This window comes from Centroberyx gerrardi, chromosome 17, assembly GCF_048128805.1.
Source record: "Centroberyx gerrardi isolate f3 chromosome 17, fCenGer3.hap1.cur.20231027, whole genome shotgun sequence".
Lineage (NCBI taxonomy): Eukaryota > Metazoa > Chordata > Actinopteri > Beryciformes > Berycidae > Centroberyx > Centroberyx gerrardi.
This window is the reverse complement of record NC_136013.1, coordinates 24,367,083-24,386,018: the sequence shown is the minus strand read 5'-3', so window position 1 is coordinate 24,386,018 and position 18,936 is coordinate 24,367,083. Positions and strand designations below refer to the sequence as shown.

At 39.6% G+C, this 18,936-nt stretch overlaps 1 protein-coding gene across 2 annotated transcripts; it reads left to right on the top strand.

The window, feature by feature from the left end:
- The first annotated feature begins 644 nt into the window (after positions 1–644).
- On the top strand, positions 645–6,161 carry LOC139909977 (glucosamine-6-phosphate deaminase 2). Of its 2 annotated transcripts, none has more exons than XM_071897159.2 (7): positions 645–722; positions 1,458–1,593; positions 1,718–1,819; positions 3,239–3,421; positions 4,045–4,229; positions 5,150–5,324; positions 5,889–6,161. In XM_071897159.2, the coding sequence occupies exons 2-7, from the start codon at positions 1,470–1,472 to the stop codon at positions 5,945–5,947; spliced, it is 828 nt and encodes a 275-aa protein (XP_071753260.1). In that variant the 5' UTR covers positions 645–722; positions 1,458–1,469; the 3' UTR covers positions 5,948–6,161. The 2 variants fall into 2 exon arrangements, with proteins under 2 accessions (XP_071753260.1, XP_071753261.1); XM_071897160.2 differs by having other exon boundaries at positions 654–722; positions 1,462–1,593.
- Positions 6,162–18,936: the final 12,775 nt, after the last annotated feature.

Genomic DNA, 18,936 nt, shown 5'->3' with positions numbered 1-18,936 from the left:
CACTGGAAACAGAATGTATAAGGATGACTATATTACATTTATTTATCCAGTGAAGATTGAGCTCCATGCGCTTTTCCAGCTCCACCCTGCTTCACATGAATACAGTTTCACTCACTCTCACTGGGAGATGCCCAGTACACCAGTCTTTGGTGGTTGTTTTTTATTGTAAAAATTCCTATGATCTGTATTAACAGATTTTTATCATTATATGTATCATTAAGAAGATCACTTAACAACTCTAATATTTAAAATAATGCAAGGGAGCAGAGATGTCGAATGGTTTACTTGCAAAACATCACACTTTCATTATTTCCATGCTGCCTCCCCTGTAAACTGAAGCTATGTATGTAACATATAGCCTACTGTATATGGTATAGTCCCATATTGGGAGCCCAGCAATATTTTTGCTTCAGCTAGTTCGTTTTCTTTACGGAAGAGGAGGGCTACATGTGAAAAATGTAATTAAGTCAGAATTCTGGAAGTCTAGGAATAAACTCATTAATTTCAGATTATTGTCAGAACTCAAATACATTTTGAAGCTAAAAAAAAAAAAGAGAAAAAAAATATCGTCAATCACGTGTGTCTTATTGTGTGCCGTGATTGGTGAGAGCCGCCTACCTCAAGTCACGTGACTTGTAATGGGTCATATGACTAAATAGATGTACTGAAATAATTGACTTCTTCCAAGTCTTCTCGACCATCAAATAGTGTATTTTTACAAGGTAAAAACAAGTAACTGCAGTATCATCTAGTGCGTGTTATTAACAATGGGTTTCAGGTTAGCTAAATAACTGTGGCTGGATAGTTAGCTGTAGATAAGCATATAACTAAAGTTGCGAGTGTCTGCTTCTATCCAAGTTAGCTTGGCTCGCTAACGTTAGCCACAGCCTCAGCTAACCTAGTCCCGATAGGTTACGTATGGGGAGAACGTCACGCCAAACTTCATTAAAAAAATCTGACAATTTGATATGGTCTTGGCTATCGATAATGTTACAAAATCCTTAAAATATGACGCAAGGCAATAATAGGAGCCTGACTTCAGTTCGGCATAAATACGGTCCAACAAGCAGCACTTGTTTCATTATATTAACAACTTTTAGGATTGGTTCGCTGTGCTCGCTACCGTCTGCCACGGTTTATGGTGATGAAAGAAGATTGTGGGCCAACTAATGTAAAAGTTGGAATTTTACAGCTGCTTGGTGGATCATATGTATGCCGAATTGGAGAATGAATGTGTCTGTTCAGGGTAGGCACGTAGGCATATTTTAACGTGTTAATACCTTTGCCTGTAAGCAAGACCACATTAAATCGCCAGTTTTTGAATGACCATTGGTTACTGTGTTCTAAATACAGCAAACCCAGGAACCAATTGAGCTTTTGTCGCCAGTAGAGTATAGTACTAACGACGTTACTGTTTTTCTTCCTGTAACTTCATCACACTACTCATGTCTGTTTAGCTAGGCGACAAAATGAGGCTGGTCATTCTGGAGGACTACGACTTGGCCAGCGAGTGGGCAGCCAAGTACATCCGTAATAGAATCGTTCAGTTCAAGCCCTCCGCTGAAAAATATTTCACTCTGGGGCTGCCTACAGGTAAACACGATGGGACATATACAGAAGAATTCTTTCCTGGTCTAGCTAGTGGTCAAACTATTATTGAAACTTCGTCATTATTACAAGTAATGTAAACTAAACTTGCTAATTTGTTTTCTTTTAGGAAGTACTCCGTATGGTTGTTACAAAAAATTGATTGAGTACCACAGAAGTGGGGACCTCTCTTTCAAGTATGTGAAAACCTTTAACATGGACGAATATGTAGGTGAGTTGAATTGTATTTCACACTTTCTTAATCAGAGATGATATAGGGAATAGGGCTGCAACAGGAAAAAACACTTTGTAGTATTGAAGGGCGTACTACTGCTACCACTATATAACAGTTGTCTTTAGCAATTTTAGGCTTTTTTGTCATAAATCTTGTTTGACTTTCTATCTCTCACACATGTGAGCGTGTTGGGGCACAAGGCAGGTCCTGAAAAAGTCTTAAAATGTCTATAATCATATCTAAACTCTTTAATACAGTTACATTTTACAGTATTCCCACTGGTCATGGAATTTCTTGAATATCATGGAATTTGAGATGTCTATTCCAGACATGGAGACAAGTCAGGGAATTTGATAAATTCTCTGGGGAAGCCAGGGAACTTTACAAACGGCTAACCTGGCAGGGGAATATAGACTTGTTTCACACATTCATTGCATAAGATGGTAGTTTTCAGCCCAATCGGAGTGGAAACCAGACTGTTTATCCCTGTAACCCCTGTACCCAGCTGTTTCTGAGCTGAAAAATAACGTTAACATTTTTAGGTCATGGAAGTGCTCCAACTTAGTTATGTAAAAGTTATGGAACAGTACAGCAGGGCCACGGTGAAAATCCTGATTTTAAGTCTTAAATTCAGTTGTAAAAATGTTGTGGTTTGTCAGTATGCTGTTTTTCTGGTGGAAAATCAGCTCATGCAGATCTATAGAGTTGTTTTAATTTTCATGTTCAATTGCAAATTTAGACTTACGTTTCATTATATCTGGCACTAAAAAGGTCCTAAGTCTTAAATTTGACTTGATGACACTTCTGAGAAAATACTGCTTGTGGCATCAGTTACTATTGAGTTGGGCCTCAGACGGTCTCTCTGCCTTTTCTATGATGGATTTCTCCCTGTATGCTTGTTGGATGTCAGTGCAAAATGGCGGCTCTAGAAAGAAGCCCTTACTCTTTGATTCTGAGGGATTGACAACGGTTGATGTTTTAGATCGCTGAAACATTTTCTGCTGTCAAACTCCATAGCTGCTGGAAATATCTTGATGCGATGTCACCTTGTCTACATTTGGCCAGTTATCCACGGGAAAAAGAAAAATATACTGCCAAAGTGTGTTTAGGTGGATTTTTCCTTTAAAGCTGCACTAGGCCGTTTCGCACGTTGGCGCCCTCAAATGGCAGCAAGAGGTAACTGTTTGAATTTTGAGTACTTGATTACACCAAAATCTTTTACGGTGACATCAGTAAAGTAAAAATGTCTTCTTCTGTCCTGTGGGGGTGGAGGTGGTGAAGAGGTCCTGGACAATTTCTTATTTTTGCGCTAAGGATAGCCCTGGACTAAGAATGTGCAGTCTTAAAAGTACTATGGATGCAGGATTTGTGCGAGTGCAGGTCCTCAATCTAGACGGTGCATCTCCTGTCCTCTAGGTCTGCCTCGCGCCCATCCAGAGAGTTACCACTCCTACATGTGGAACAACGTCTTCAAGCACATTGACATCGATCCGGCCAATGCTCATATCTTGGACGGAAATGCTGAGGACCTGGAAGCAGAATGTCAGGCGTTTGAGCAGAAGATCGCAGCGGCCGGAGGAATCGATTTGTTTGTGGGAGGTTGGTCACATTTCAAGTTGTTTTCTTTTTTACTTGTGCTTACTGTCTCGGTGGGTGCCGTTTTGTTATCACCTTTGCTTATTTATGAGTTTAATGTCATCAAGCCATACTACAAGAGCATCTATCATAGTTTAACTTTCTGTACGCAAAATTATAATTTGTGAGATCCATGTTATTTATTTGTTTATTTATTGTTTATTTTCGCTGCAACTTTGGTGCTAAGCGTTCATTGCTGTGGTGTTTTTTATTTTTATTTTGACCCCATCTTTGACCCCATCGTTGCTAAGATCACCTGTCAATCAAACAGTGTGTCCAGTACTATGACGTTTTTTACCTTGGATTTTCTGTTGATGAAGTTTGAGTTTCTCTAGGTGGCGCTCTTTTCTTTGTCTGTTTAGCTATTGTGGCTATTGCTGCTCATGCTAACTACCCAGTTCTTCTATTTATTCCAAATAAACCAAAAAACGTAAAACACATCACTGCCTGTGCACCAGAGGAGGTAGGTCTTTCCCAGGAAAGAGCTACCAGACACCAGGTGTTTAGAACAGCAAATGTAAAAGCTTTCATGAAGTGGCTGTAGGTTAAATCTTTCACATTCCCTCTCATTCTCTTTCTCTCTATAGGTATTGGCCCTGATGGCCACATAGCTTTCAATGAGCCAGGCTCCAGCCTGGTTTCCAGGACCAGAGTGAAGACCCTGGCCAAGGACACCATCGTGGCCAACGCTCGATTCTTTGGCAATGACCTCTCCAAGGTTCCCACCATGGCTCTGACTGTGGGCGTAGGAACTGTCATGGACGCCAGAGAGGTCAGAAAGAGAGGCAGCAAATGCATTATCAGAGTTACATAATTTGCTAAGTACAAGAAATTTTTAGAAATTTGTTTGAGTGGCATGTGGGGTTTAACTAACAGGGGGTTTTGAAGGCTGATTTTTGGATTTAAGTAGCCAATATTTTGTACCAATGTTCAGTATCTTTACATTTAACCATTTCCATGACCCCCCCACCCCCACCATACAAATTCCACATATTCAGTGTTTCCACCAGATTTTTATTATTGTCAGGTTTGAAAAGCCTCTGAAACAGCATTTAGACCATGGGACGCTGTGTGGAATCTGATCAAAATGACTCATTAGAATCAATTCAGTTAAGGGATTCCCGTAGACAACCAGTGTAGTGTTGATCAGTAGGTGTACAGACAGTTGCAGGAATAGGAGGTTTATACAGATTGTGGGCATGTAGACAAAGGCCTTGAGCTGGATTCAGAATCGCATTATCTTAAAGGTGCTATACAAATATAATAATTATTGCTGGAAACATTTCAAGTACATGAGCTGTAGCCCATACCAGCCCACTGAGTCCTTCAATTGAATTTTACTCATTATTGGATAACAATACTGTTCCTCCTGTTACTATTGCAGTGATCCAGACTTATTATTTTGTTGCCTTTTGGTTATCCAGTCAATTCATTTTCCTGTTGGGTTGCTTTGTCAGTTTCTTCTGTCTTTTGGTTGCGTTTGTGGTCTAAACAGGCCTTCTAATTAGGCCTGCTCAGTTGACTGAAAACCACACTCAACTTGGAGTTCAATATTTAACACTTCAGTTATTATGATTAATCCTAGCATGTCCCTGAACATGGGGTGAAAACCCCCCCGCTGACTTGGGCTAAACAGTAGCTAACAATGTATTCTAGTGTATTCTAATTTAGCTTTTCTTCTCCTTTGCTCAGGTGATGATTCTGATCACCGGAGCCCACAAAGCCTTTGCCCTGTATAAGGCCATAGAGGAGGGAGTGAACCACATGTGGACGGTGTCGGCCTTCCAGCAGCATCCACGCACCATTTTTGTCTGCGACGAGGACGCCACGCTGGAGCTAAGAGTCAAAACAGTCAAATACTTCAAAGGTACCAAAGACACACATCCACCATCGCTAGGGCTGATGCTCTTTCCACAAAACAGTTACTGCTTGTACACACAGTGAGCAACTTGGTTGATGTGTCGCTCTATTCTGACCGATTGTGGGTGGTGCGAGAGGCTTTCAAATAAAAAATAAATAAAAGTTGTTCAGCTCTATAGGAAATAAATGGACTTCCGGTGACTTGTTGATCATGTCGCTTACAGTGTGAATGCATGGTCAAAGATAAGTCATTGTGAGGAGTATTTTGTTTGCATCATTCAATTTAAACTCAGTTTAAAATGATGCCAATCCAAAATTACCTATAAACTTGGGTGTCATTGGCTTGATTGGCTATTATTATGATGCACACAGAGCTAGATCCCACACCAAAACACAAAGAGTAACTAAACCCCAAACCCAAATCTGCATAAAGCCTGACATCTAATGGTAAAAAGCATGCTACTGATTTTACCATCTGCTATTAGCTGATATTTGGTGCCAGCTGAATTTATGTGAAAATGTCACAGGTTAAGAGTTTAAGTCTCCCCTTTCCTTCTCATTGTCATTTCAGGTTTAATGCACGTTCACAATAGACTGGTGGACCCGGTGCTCAGCATGAAGGACCAGTAACCCTAAGATCTCCAAGGAAAAGAAGACGTCAAAATGGTGAATGGATCCCAGGGTTACAACAAGGAAGGAGAGCCTTAGCATTCTGGTAATCTTTGATATACCAGAGCAGCTGTTGAGTCACTGCCTTGGCCACAACGTCTGACCAACTATTGTGGCTTCTACAAATGCTTCTGTCATAGACATCAACTGTCATTGGATATTGTTTGCCGGTTTTTTTGTTTTTCTTTTTAAGTTTGTGCCAGTGGTCGAGGTTGCCCCTGTCCTTTCCATTATTCATGGGTTTGTCTGCACACAGTCAGCATAGTTGGAGATATCGGGGTTTGTTTTCCTCCATTCAGAAGAAGCCATTTGCTGTCATTCATTCTTGTACAGTATAAAAAACTACTTCCACTGAGCGAGATAATCCATCACAGTAAACATGAAGCCTTCATTTGGTTTGGTCAAACTTTCTATTTTATCCTTATTTCATTGTGCTGAGTTGAGTGTTTTTGTATCAGTATGCGCATTATTTTACACTCCGCTTCCTGTCAATCACCTGAAACCCACAGGAAGAAATGGAAGTCTCCTCCAGGAAATAATCCCTCAAAAACATGTTGCCTTACAAATTAATTAATTTCAAGCTAGGTTTGACACCACAAAGTTTGTATTTCAAAAACAATAAAAAAGAAGTAAATGTTAAAAAATCAAATTACATATGGCATGCCTTGCAAAATAATTGGAAGTAGACCGAAGGGCTATAACTAAATAACACCAATATTCTCCTTTTTAAGAAATATTTTCTTAAAAGAAGTATTTTCCTTTTAAGAAAATGAAGAAATATAATCACAGTACAAGTATACAAGTTATATTCTCTCCACAGGGGAGATTTCATTGTCACTTCCAAGACAGAGCATTTGGACCTAATGGTCTTAACTCGTATTTGAACTGGTTTATTTTTACTGCGGGAGGTCCGGTAGTTGTAGTTATTACCAACAGCAGGAAAGTTCAAAATGTGGAGCAAATTACCAACCAATTTTCGTTATTTTTCTTATTCGTATTCGAGTTAAGGGAAATTACAGACACCCATGGTCCTTTATGATTGATCCTCTGGAATTACACACGGAGAATTTAATTTCATATTTACATAACAGGACCTTCCCCTGTAAAATGAATCCAGTTGTGCTTAAGTCATTTTTGATACTCTCAGAAGGCCTTGTGTTGTCCTTGTTTTTAACTCCTAGTGAGTTCTGATATTTACCTTCACTCTCATCTTTTCCACCCCTCCTCCTTCGCCCTGTTGACATTTTAGTTGGTATAAGGAATGTTGTAAATTGGTTGGACTGAGCCCAGTCTACTCTTATTGAAATGTATTTTCTACAAAAACAACAATGCATATCTTTCACCCTCTGTGCTGATTATTTTTCTGTATGTTAGCTTTATGTTTTTTCATCAGTCATTCAGACCTGAACAGTCGCCCAGAGGAAGGAATGACTATACTGTTACTATCAAATCGACAGGTTGTCTATAATAATAAAGATGTTGCTTAATATTTGGTTCAAAGCACACTAGTCACTTAAAGTGACATTTCACTTTGGTTGAACATTATCTTTTAATCTTTTGTGTATTCGCGGAAAGTTAACTTAGCTGCAAAAACTAAACTGCAAAAAAACAGCATTATGATATTGTTTCATTCTGGGCCCACGGTCCTTATATCCAAAAATTCTGAATGCACTTGGTGACAGCAGATCCCCAGTGGATATGGAAGGAATATGGAAGGTTGACTCCTTCTGAACTCGTATGTGCAAAAAATGGTGAAGGTTCTACCATTGTGAAATATTGCTTTAAGAACCTAATGTCTGCCACAGGTTTACCAGGGTCAAGTAGACTTATATTTTAAAAGAGAGAAGTGTTGATGACACCACTGATTATCACATATCGAGGCAACAGTTGACCTTAAAGTGGAAATGGGCTTCCATCAAATTCATACTGTGAACTTTAAAACTTTAACTTTAACACTAACTGAACGGCTAATGTCATGTAATGTGTGTAATGATAATGTTTGGCATTTCTAAATGTAGTTACAACTTTGCCGTCTCAACAGAATTGAATAGACATGATTAATTTCTGAACAGTGAACAGTTTTGTGTTTAGATAATGTCAGCTTGTTAGCTAGCTAACCATTGTCTTGTTAACACATCTGATTATCACACTAGCTAATGTATCTAGTAGAGGCTAGTGGTAGTAGTGGCCAGTAGTCTCATGTTAACACTAACATCGGTTGATTTGCTAAAAAAAATAGCCTTCTGGCTACTTGGTTAGCTAACAAAGCTCAAAATCAGCAGTTCAGGTTAACTGAGCTGACTCTTCTCAAGCTACAACTTAGTGTTTTGGAGTAGAGACTAGAGCTAAAGACAAGACAGTTTACTGTGTCACACTACATTTGGAAATAAATCTACCTTATCAGACTATTCACTTTTACTTAGAACGTTAATTGACCTACAGCAACATCACAACAATCTTGTTCAGCTAGCTCCCTTTTTCTAGTCTGGTGGTTATATATTTTTATACATTTACTAAAAGCTAATTCTACAATAGACCTCCATGATGGAGCCACACCTGGTTGATAGATTTGTGAGGGAACTGCAAAGCCTCTTTTGATACCCACAGAGAGGCTGGGCTACACAGGAACAACACTCATACAGTCATCTCATTTGTATTTTTGTTAACATGCCATGTTACAGGCATATTTTTATTTTTGATTATTGATTATTTTTGGGGCATTTTTTTCCTTTATCTGAGGAAGTGGAGAGTGACAGGAAAGATTGGGATGGGGGAAAGTCCAGATTTGAACCCAGGATGTTGTAGTTACATGGTATGCGCCTCAGCCAACTGAGCCACCAGGACACCTGATGTTACACTTTTGGATATTTGGTGGTTGTCACTGTCAACATGATAAGAATTACTTTGTAATGCTAACAGGCATAGGGAGAGACTGGTAGCACACTAGCTGTTTCCTACAGGTATGTAGTATGTTTGTATGTGTCTATTCACTACACTCCATTTGTATAGCCTACATGTGTTATCCTGCCAGTTTGCAGCCACAGCATGCATTACATGCACTGGAATTGCACTTCCTGAAGTGGCTTGCTGTGATATTTTGCCATTGTTTGCACAAATTAGGAGAATATGCCAAATCGGAATGTCCTTTGTTATCTGTGATATGTGAATGGGGTTTTGTAACATTCAAACATTTCCAATGTAAGGTTGTAACTTTTTTTCCCCATCTTTTGTGCGGTTGGTTTGGTTACAATATTCCCTCCTTGGCATTTTTGTATTCAAATGCCATTCCTCCTGGGCCAAGGCAGTTACTGTGATATATTTTAGCAATTGTTTTTGCACGTGTCGTAGTTCTTAACTCTTAGTTTTCTAATGACAATAAACATTTTCTTAAGAATGCTTTGCTTTATACCTTTCTTTCATTAAGACCCTTCTGTCCATTATGCCTCTCCGGGATCGTGCATTTTAAGGTCAAGGAGATGTGATTATGAAACCCTTTTGATGAGAGACAAGATGGTTTTCAATACTTTAATCATAATTTGAGTCATACTGCATCACAAACCACTCTTTAATCAAGGTGTGTGTGTTGAAGTGCAGTCCCACTGGCATACACAGTGTGGCAGTCATTCCTTAGCTTTGTAACCAATGGCTGTACAGATAACTGTTGACAGGAGTGTGTAGCTTCATGAGGTGGAGTGTAAGAGAAACCTGGGGCCAAGCATTGAAAGAACGAGGCACCTTTGTTGTATTTGTCAAAGTACTGCATAAGTCTGAAAATGTTTTAAAATGAATTATCTAACTTTGATTATCTAACTGTGTAATGACAGGTTTCTTAGCCCTGTATGTCCACTCTTAGATGAATCCAGAACAGGGTTAGTAGTACAATCTGCATCATATCTGCTTTACTAAACACAGTTAGACATCATGTCTTTCAACAATTCATTTTCTGTTGTCCTGTTGTCCTATCCTGCTCATTTATAGTTTCTGAAATGGCATTGCTGTCTAAAATGCAGTTGGCATTGAAAAGGTATTAAAAAATCTTGAATTTGGCTCTCTGAACCCTGCAGACACCCTGTTACTGGAGGAGTTACCAGCTGGTCTGTTGGTAAAATGAATATCGTCACAATACCAGCGAGTTAGGGAATTTCAATGATTTAGTTCTTCAGCCACTGCTCTTCGTCATACAAAGTTGTTGCCTCATACTGTGAACATACTGTAGCGGGAGTGCTTTCCTCTGGGAAATAATCCCAATATTGAGATTCAAGTCACATGTATGTACTGTATCTTGGAATATATCTGCTGATCTGAGAGTAGTTTTCTTCTTCAAGGAATCTATGACTTCTATCCACCTCTCTCAGTGAAATCTCAGCACCTGTAATCGTTGAGTCATTGGTATTGATCAATTATCCGATCAACCCCTGCAGATATATTATGGTAATTTTTCTGCTATGGGGCCATAAAAGTCTTACTTATTGCCCCTTTAGGTCGTAGTGATGGGTATAATGTCTTGAGACTGGACCAGTCAGCCTTGGTCAGGTATTCACAGATGCTTTATGAATATGGGTTCTGGCTTTCTAGAGCACAATCCTCAGAAAATGTATTTATTTCAGTGGTCAAATCTAGATTCTAAGATATACCTACTATTTCTGCCTTGGTAAAGTCAGTGTGGTACAATTCCTTTAATACAGGAAAAACATTTTTGTATTGTACCAAAGATATTTCAGCTTTGCAAAGAAGAGTAGGAAACACTAATGTAACTTGTAAATTCAGAAATGAGATGGACGTTGTAAACATTTCACTTCATAGTTGCCTCATATAGTACTTTAATGGGTGAAGCTATCAGCACCCGTAAGCTTTGAGGTGTCCAGATACTTGCGTTCTGCAAAAATAAGACACATTAGCATTAAGAAATGTTTTGTCATGCACTCTGAAGATGCTTGGTACACTTCCACATGATCCATACTTTGCATACTACATTCAAATGCAGAGCACGAAGTACACTATTACATTTGCCTGATTGAAACAGATCCATGGTTCAATTTTGCCGTGTGCAGGCAACAAGTCTGGATCACACTCACACAGTAGCTGTTTGACACAGTAAACAGCGTTGAGTTTGCTTTTCAGCACCTCTGAAATTCATGATGCTGATTAAATTTGACATATATAAATACAGAGTAATTACTTTATTATAATGCAGCGAGGCTTGATTAAGCAGCATGCAGGATGACAGAGCCCCAACCCCCCTCCACCCCCTCCACATATTTTGTTTTACTCGCTAATAGAAATGATCTGAGTCGTTTTTTGGCTTCCCACTCTGGATGTATGAAAACGACAAATGGAATTCCTTCTGGAATTGATTATGGGGGATAAGGATATACAATTTTTCATGGAGAAAGATGGCCTAATTAAAAATGTACTTCATAGACTTTCAAGTGCTTGGGAGATATTCTTGGACAATGTTGGTCTTTCAAACATATAGTAAGTGGAGAAGATATTGGAGCGGTTGAAATAAGCTCTTGTTAAGTTAGTGTAGCTCCTGAACAATCTATTAATGGAGGGGGTCTATCGGACAGTTTAGTGTTGCCTTGCTTATTGGTAAAGGTACATACCTGGTAGAACATGGCTTTGGACATTTTACAAATCGTCAGGATCCACTCTTCAATTCCGCATGCATCCAATACACCAATCGGCACTTATTTCAATAAAATTCCAACTTTCATCGTTGGTTCACCTCTTCTCACAATCCTCTTCCGCGAGAATACACCGCGGATGGCGATAGAGAGTTTGAGCCAGTTCTAGAATTTGAGATTTTATTGAAATTAGGTGTTTCCTGATGGATTATGGTGGATTGTCTATGTACCAAATTTACCAGCCTAAGGATTCTTAAAAGGTCTTCAGTCGCTTCCATAGTGGGTCATTTTGTCTCTCAGGTCGCAGCAGAGTCCTGGACTTCAGGTAACTGGACAGATACCTGAGCAGGAAGTAGGGTTTAGGGAGGAATCCTTCGGAATGGAACGGATATAGTGACCAAAGCACTTTAAATACTTTCAATTCATTAAAATGCACTTGTGGTCACACACCCCTTGCATGTCATAATTCACTAATGGCCAACCATTGACATCTCCCTTTGAGATACTCTGTCAGAGTTGAAATACGGCCCTTAAAATGTCAGTGCAGCTCAATAGGATGTCAGCCGTATGATGAATTTTGCCCTACAGTGCGTCGCCACAATATAACATTAACACTGATGGTTTAATAACTGACACTATGTCCAGGCCCTGGTAGGAGGGCAAATCTGCACCGCTACACACCATTTATAGTCCATTAACTCTACGTTGTACCATAGTAGTGTACAACATAATCCATTTTAGAGCTAAATCCCATTAAATTGGCAGGTGAGAAGCTGTATTTTGGGTTTGGCAGAGGATTTCAAAGGAAAATACCAACACACTGATAGTGTTGATAGTTCACAAAGGTCACATAGCTATTATATGTAAGGGCTATGTGACTATTAATTTATTTAAAGTGCATTTAATACTAATTTTAGACTAACTTTGAACTCATTTACTGAGTTTTAGTGTCCCATGGTTAATTGCTGTTTCAGAGGCTTCTCCACCCTGACAAGAATACAATCAATTCTGGAGAAACCTTGAATACAAGAGAAAAGACAAGAATATTGTTGTATAAATGCATATGCACTGAAATGGTGTGCGAACAATTGCGCAGTAACTGCCTCTGATTCCACAGAAACATTTATAGAGAAACAAATGAGTTAACCTCTAACTGACTGAATTTGGGTGTGAGTGTTACAAAATGGAGTAACACTTAAGTCGTAAAACATGACCCTTTGTTCCCCCCACCTCCCTTTGTCATTCTGAATATCCATAGATATTCCTGTGCTTTGCCTGTTTGAGCTCTGGAAGTTGTAGCAGCCGCTGTAAATGGAAATAAATAGCAACTAATGGAGAGGAAAATTGCCTGTCAGCCTCTAACTGCCACCCTTAGTACAGCAGGGAGTATGCTAAGCTGCCTAATGTTGCTGCAATACCAATGGAAGAACAAATCAATAAGTTCCACACATTTGCAGTGCGTGACAGCTTTCCTTTACACTTTCTTACCCTTTACAAAAAGCCAGTACATGATGAACTTTGTTGAGTGTACTTGTTTGAATTTTTCCCCTCCTTTCATGAGGTTTATTTCCACTATCTTAGTTTACTATCCAGCTCAAGCTAGGTCCACTATTGTTCAAAAGTGCATTGACCATGGCCGTCCAGCAAGTTAGGTGTTACCAGCAGTTTAAGGTGGCTTGGATAAGCTGACATGCATTGCCTTGTTGCAAATGGAAAAACTGGCTGCATCACCAGCTTTTTGGTGACATTTTGTGTCCAACTTCTATTTGCAGAGGGCTTTCATCACATAACGCACCCTCTGGCGGCCATATTGGAGCTCCCCATGCAGCTCTTTTGGCAACAAGGGCTGCGAACAGATGACTGTGTTTCTAAACGACTCGGCCGACTCAACAGAATTCCAGAGACATGGTTCATTTCTGTGCTGTTTTTGACTGGGAACTGATAATTTCGTCACTGATACATCTGATTTTGTGTTTCAGCTTGTTAGCTAGCTAACCATATGGTTCCCTAACCATCACTGTCCTGTTGTTAACATATCTGATTTGCACACTAACTAATGTAATAGAAGCTAACGTAAGTAGTGGCTAATATTAACATCTTTGCTGGCTAGTTAGCTAACAGTTTGTTCAGGTTATGAGCTGACTCTTGTCAAGCTACAACTTCCAACATTTGGAAACAAATCTACCATATCAGGCTGTTCACTTTTACTTCTAACATCACTGAGTGGATCTACGGCTACATCACAAGAATCTTTTTCGGGTAGGCTATCTTTATTTTTCTAGCCTGGTTGTTATATTTAGGCATTATTACCAACCAGTTTTCAGTGGACCTCCATGTTGGAGCCAGATGTGGTTGATAGATTTGTGATGCAACACAAGAGAGAGCGCGTTATTTTAACAATAATAGATTTGACACCAAAAAACTCAATAAAAAACTCAATAAAAACGGCAATATTAGCTTTACATTGATTTTAAATTTGAACATGTCACTGCTTGGTCAGATAATTTTGTCTGTATTGGTGATACTCAATACAGTTCCTTATAGCCAGAAACAAATTAAAAGTTTGTCCTGACCTCTAATCTAGTATGTAATACCAAATTTCTGCTCTATTCAGAAGAAAAAGAAACCTGACTAGGTAACAGTAATCGTGAATTGTCTCATTATTTACAGTTGTATTTCTCTAATCACCTTGTATTCCCTCTCTCTCTTTCAAACATCATTTTCTACAGTTTGTCACTGCAGTATTTCTCCTGAAATCTGCCTTACTGTAGTACTATAAGCCTTCTGTGTGTGTGTGTGTGTGTGTGTGTGTGTGTGTGTGTGTGTGTGTGTTTATGTGTACATATGTGAGCATAGACAGTGTTTCTATGCCTCCATCAGTATCTGGTCATGCACAGGAGGCTACGTCTCTCTTGTTGTCTCTTCCATTCAATTACTGGTAAAAGATATCCCAGAATTAGGGCATTCCCTGTTTTGGCCAGCAAGTAAACCTCGGCTGAGATGGACCAGTCTCTTACCGCACCGGTGATCAAAGTGGATGCTGACAGTATCTGACATGCCAATAAAACTCCTCTGACCCGCGCACTTCACCTGCTGTCTCCCACCGCTACCGCAGATCAATTTTTATTCCAGGCGAGACCTTTGAGGTGCTCCATCCATATGATAAGTAAATACACACTTTTACAGTTTCAGCCGAAGGGCCAGTTTCTTGGGTATGGATTAAACCTAGTCCTCAGCCAAATAAAATTAAGAAAAGGAATTAGTCTGATTCTGTTATATCTCTGCTGTAATTAGCTGGCTTACTCCTCTCTATTGGGAAAATGTGACTTTATTGTTTGTGCCAATTACAGGCCACCGTAGAGATCGGGGTTGCGCCAGAGACTTGTTCTATCAATGTTGTTGTAAATCCTGCTGACAGAGGTCACAGATTACTTACTTGAAAATCTTCCCTAGTACAGCTTAAAACCATCTAGTGAAGCAGCAATGCCAAAAGAACAACAAAAATGGGTGAAGAGGATAACTAATACAAAGTGGAAGACACAAGGGAGTCAAGGATGGGTTGCTCTCCTTGTGAGTAACAGTAACCAGGCCATGCTTTTTGTGCAAGCCTCTCAGATACTTATTGTTGGCGAGGTCACAAAATCCTCCATGTCCTTTTTAAAATCAAGATATTCTAAAGTTCTCTGCGTCTTTCTTGTAGGCTAACAGTTGGCTGCTTTAATGTGGCTGGTTACCCGGGTGGCAGGGCTGCTCCGAAGCTCATCTGGTGGGTGGAGGAACATGTCACACCGTCAGAGGAATTAGAAAGAAGAAAATAACAGCCGTGGAGACACATTTAGAAAGATGTGGGCTGGAAGTAAGTCCTCACATTCATCTGGAGGAGATTATAGATGCAGATGAAACTGTTGAAGCTCGTTATCATTTGATGCAGGTGGTAGTTTCTTCTCTGAATATTGACTTTCTATGAATTTTGCGCTTTCCACAAAGTCGAGCCACTTTGCTGCTTGACAAACATCTCCAAGTCAATGCCATCTCTACGTCTTTGTCAAAAAATGGTCTGCAAATATCTTGTAACTCTTTCCACTTGCCATTACTCTGAAAATGCAATCAGCATTCAAAAATGTCCCCAATTGTCACCTACTAATCACTTTCCCACTGCAGGAACTCTGATTAAAGTTTTTATCTCTTGGTAAGTTTTTATCTCTTTGTGAGATCGATGGAACCCTCAAAGCATGCGCAACATTTTCTCATGACTTGCCTGGACTCAATTAAGCCAATTGAAAGACTGGTTTCTATGGTAGCATACCTCAGCTCAAGGTACTGACAAAGTATTGCATGTTTTATTCATAGCTACCGGGTCTAAGGGGTTTGGACAATGAATTAGCAAATACTTCACGCAGCACTTGTCTCTATGACGCCCATTTATTTCAGATGAGCGGCTGCAAAATATGGTTGCTGTGTGTGCAGAGATTACCAGAGAAACAAACCATGCAATCCAGTTTCACCTGGATCTTGGTCTACTCCCAGGCCTGCTGTTTTTAACTGCAGCCATGTAGCCAATTTTGCGCATGTAAAATTTGGTGTTTTCAGATAGATTCACGATGAGTTCAACTTAAGCATGAAAAATTCGTTTTTTCAATTTTCATTACCATTGTAACTCAAAATAAAGCTCTGTTTTACTTCACTGTTTGCAAATATTATCCATGTAAACAAGCCTTGTGTTCTGTCCCTTTGTAGATATTTTGACATACCCCGTTTGGACTGCTTGTTAGTAGCAAGAGGCCTAGCAATGGGAGCTTGTTGTTTCAACTGACAGCTGATTGAGGAGCCAATATTGTCTGCGGGTCTAGGTATTGCAGGTATGTAAGATACAAATTGGTAGCACTTTACATTACGGTACACAAATTATAGGGTAATTACTGTGTAATTACATAGAAATGATCAGAAACGAAGTAGTAATTTCTGGTAATAATGAGTAACTATTTGTAATCATAATGTGTAATTTCTCAGTTAAATGCTGGTAATTTCTGGTGATAACGAGTAATTATTAGCATGATAACAGTACTACATTAATGTAGTAAGTTATGCAATCATTACTGAATAATTACTATGTAATACTTTGGAAGCATTTGCTTACCAGCCTTTCCAATACTTATGATGAGAGTACTAGATAACACCATGGGAACTGTATTGCCAAGTAAAGTCAGGCTTGATACCTCAATATTAGACTGATTTTACTGTGTAGTTACTCTATTTCTTGGTTCAGTAGGGTGATGAGGTAGTTACCAATTACCACATTATTACTCAATACCTTTTTTGAAAACTTGAAACTTGAAAAGTTTTTTTTGTAGGAAGGAATTTGTACTGTGTTTGAGGTTCTGTGGTCGTAAGAAAGTTTTGCAAACCTGAAAATATGTCTTTGTAATTCCAGTTTGATTACTTGTGAAAAACATATCCATAGGTTTATATCCTCGATACAGAGGATTAAAGCCTCAACTCTGTGTAGGGAGTACTATGTAGGGTTGGGTGTCATCAGCGTGCTGATGTAAATATTTCCTAATCACACTACCCAGAGAAAGCATATACAAATTAAACAGGAGGTCCGAGAATGGACCCCTGGGGAACACCACATGTTATGCCCACTGGGTCACAGCTGAATTTCCTCCAAATTAGAAATTATCTAAACCAATTTAGAACTAGGTCAGACAGTCCAATCCACGCAGAATATCCTGATCTGAACTATCAAATGCAGCAGTGGGGTCTAGAGACACTAAAACAGACAGCCTATTGGAGTCACTATTGATTGTCAGATCAATACTGTGCATTTCCAGATGATCACTTAGTTGCTGGAAGATCCACACTTTCAAGTATTTTGCCCAGGAAAACTAGGTTGGGCCTATAATTACTAAGCACTGAAGGATCATAATTACTTTTCTTCACCCTTTTGCAGGGGGGAGTTTACTATGTTTAATACATCATAATTAGATAGACATAAGAATTAGATTCTCTAAGGCCTCAGCAGTGTTAATATTGATGTAGCCTTCACTAACCATCCTCCCTATGCTGACTGGAATTATAGCTAGGGTCACATCAAAAAACACACAGAAGTAGTTGGAGATTGAACATATAACACAGAACGTCCACAGCAGAGATTACTTTAATTTCTGAACCAACCATTTGATATGACCAAGTCTAGATATGACCAGAAATAGGGTGATTTCGGGTAATCTGGGACATTGGGTAATGTGGGACACCTAAGCTCCAGTGTGTTTATTTCCTGTTCCAACAAAATCTAGTCAACAGGACTTTTACTATAGGTTTAGCATGGATGTCATGTGACTGAAATCACATGACTTCATGGGGGTGATGTCACAGAAAGGGGCAGGGCACTTGTCAATCAGGAAGCTCCCCTGGGAATTGCATGACAAGGTCAGCGACATAGGATTCTGACAAGATTAATGTTAAGGATATAAATCTGTCATAAATAAGACAATGTTCCTAATTGTTATCAAATTATGTTTGTGATCTATTCAAGCAACAAAATATGCATTAAAGTGTTGAAAATGTGCACATGCACACATAACACGTCATCAAAACGTCACACCCCTGTCCCGTCCTGCCGGTTCACCCTTTTTACACAGACGTTGATTTGGCTTTGTTACTACCTCCACTGCCGGCTTAAAGGCGGAACAACAATGCCCCCCCATTCCGTGTTTGTACGTTTTATACAGAAGGCGGAAGGCGAGGCGGAATAACGGCGCAACATTCCCGCCTTGAACAGGCTGTGTAAAAGGGGCTAATGTTCTGTACACACACACACACGCACTCTCTCTCTCTCTCTCTCTTTCTCTTCATCACTGCCATACCTGATCCTTCTCTCTCTCTCACATACACACACACAGTATTTTGTAGTTGTTCATCATGTACAAATGTGAGAGTCATTAGTCAGCTAAAATATGAAAATATCCATGACCTATAATTAACTCAATGAAATGTATTACAGAATACAATGGCACCACAGCGTCAGGAAAAGAGAGGGCAACAGAAAGAGCGAGGAAGAGAGAGAGAGGGAAATGAGAGAAGTTGCCCGACCAGGTCTCTCTTGAGAATGAGACCCCGTGTCTCAATGAGATTACCTGTCTAAATAAAGGTTTCATAATAATAAAAAGTAGGAAGAAGCTAAACCAATGGAGTGAGACTAGAATGAAGGGAGCTATAGCTGAGTACAGGGAGCTAGTGGAGGCAGGTAGCGTCCCTCAGCTTCGTTTTTTGGCCAGGGCCTGGAATGTTCCGAAGTCAACCCTTCAGCGAAGAGTCAAAGGC

Bases quoted from the DNA above. Each gene is read 5' to 3' on its own strand.
- LOC139909977 (XM_071897159.2), top strand. From the start codon at position 1,470: ATGAGGCTGGTCATTCTGGAGGACTACGACTTGGCCAGCGAGTGGGCA. The intron at 1,594-1,717 runs GTAAACACGATG...GTTTTCTTTTAG, and splicing joins CACTCTGGGGCTGCCTACAG to GAAGTACTCCGTATGGTTGT. The intron at 5,325-5,888 runs GTACCAAAGACA...TTGTCATTTCAG, and splicing joins AACAGTCAAATACTTCAAAG to GTTTAATGCACGTTCACAAT.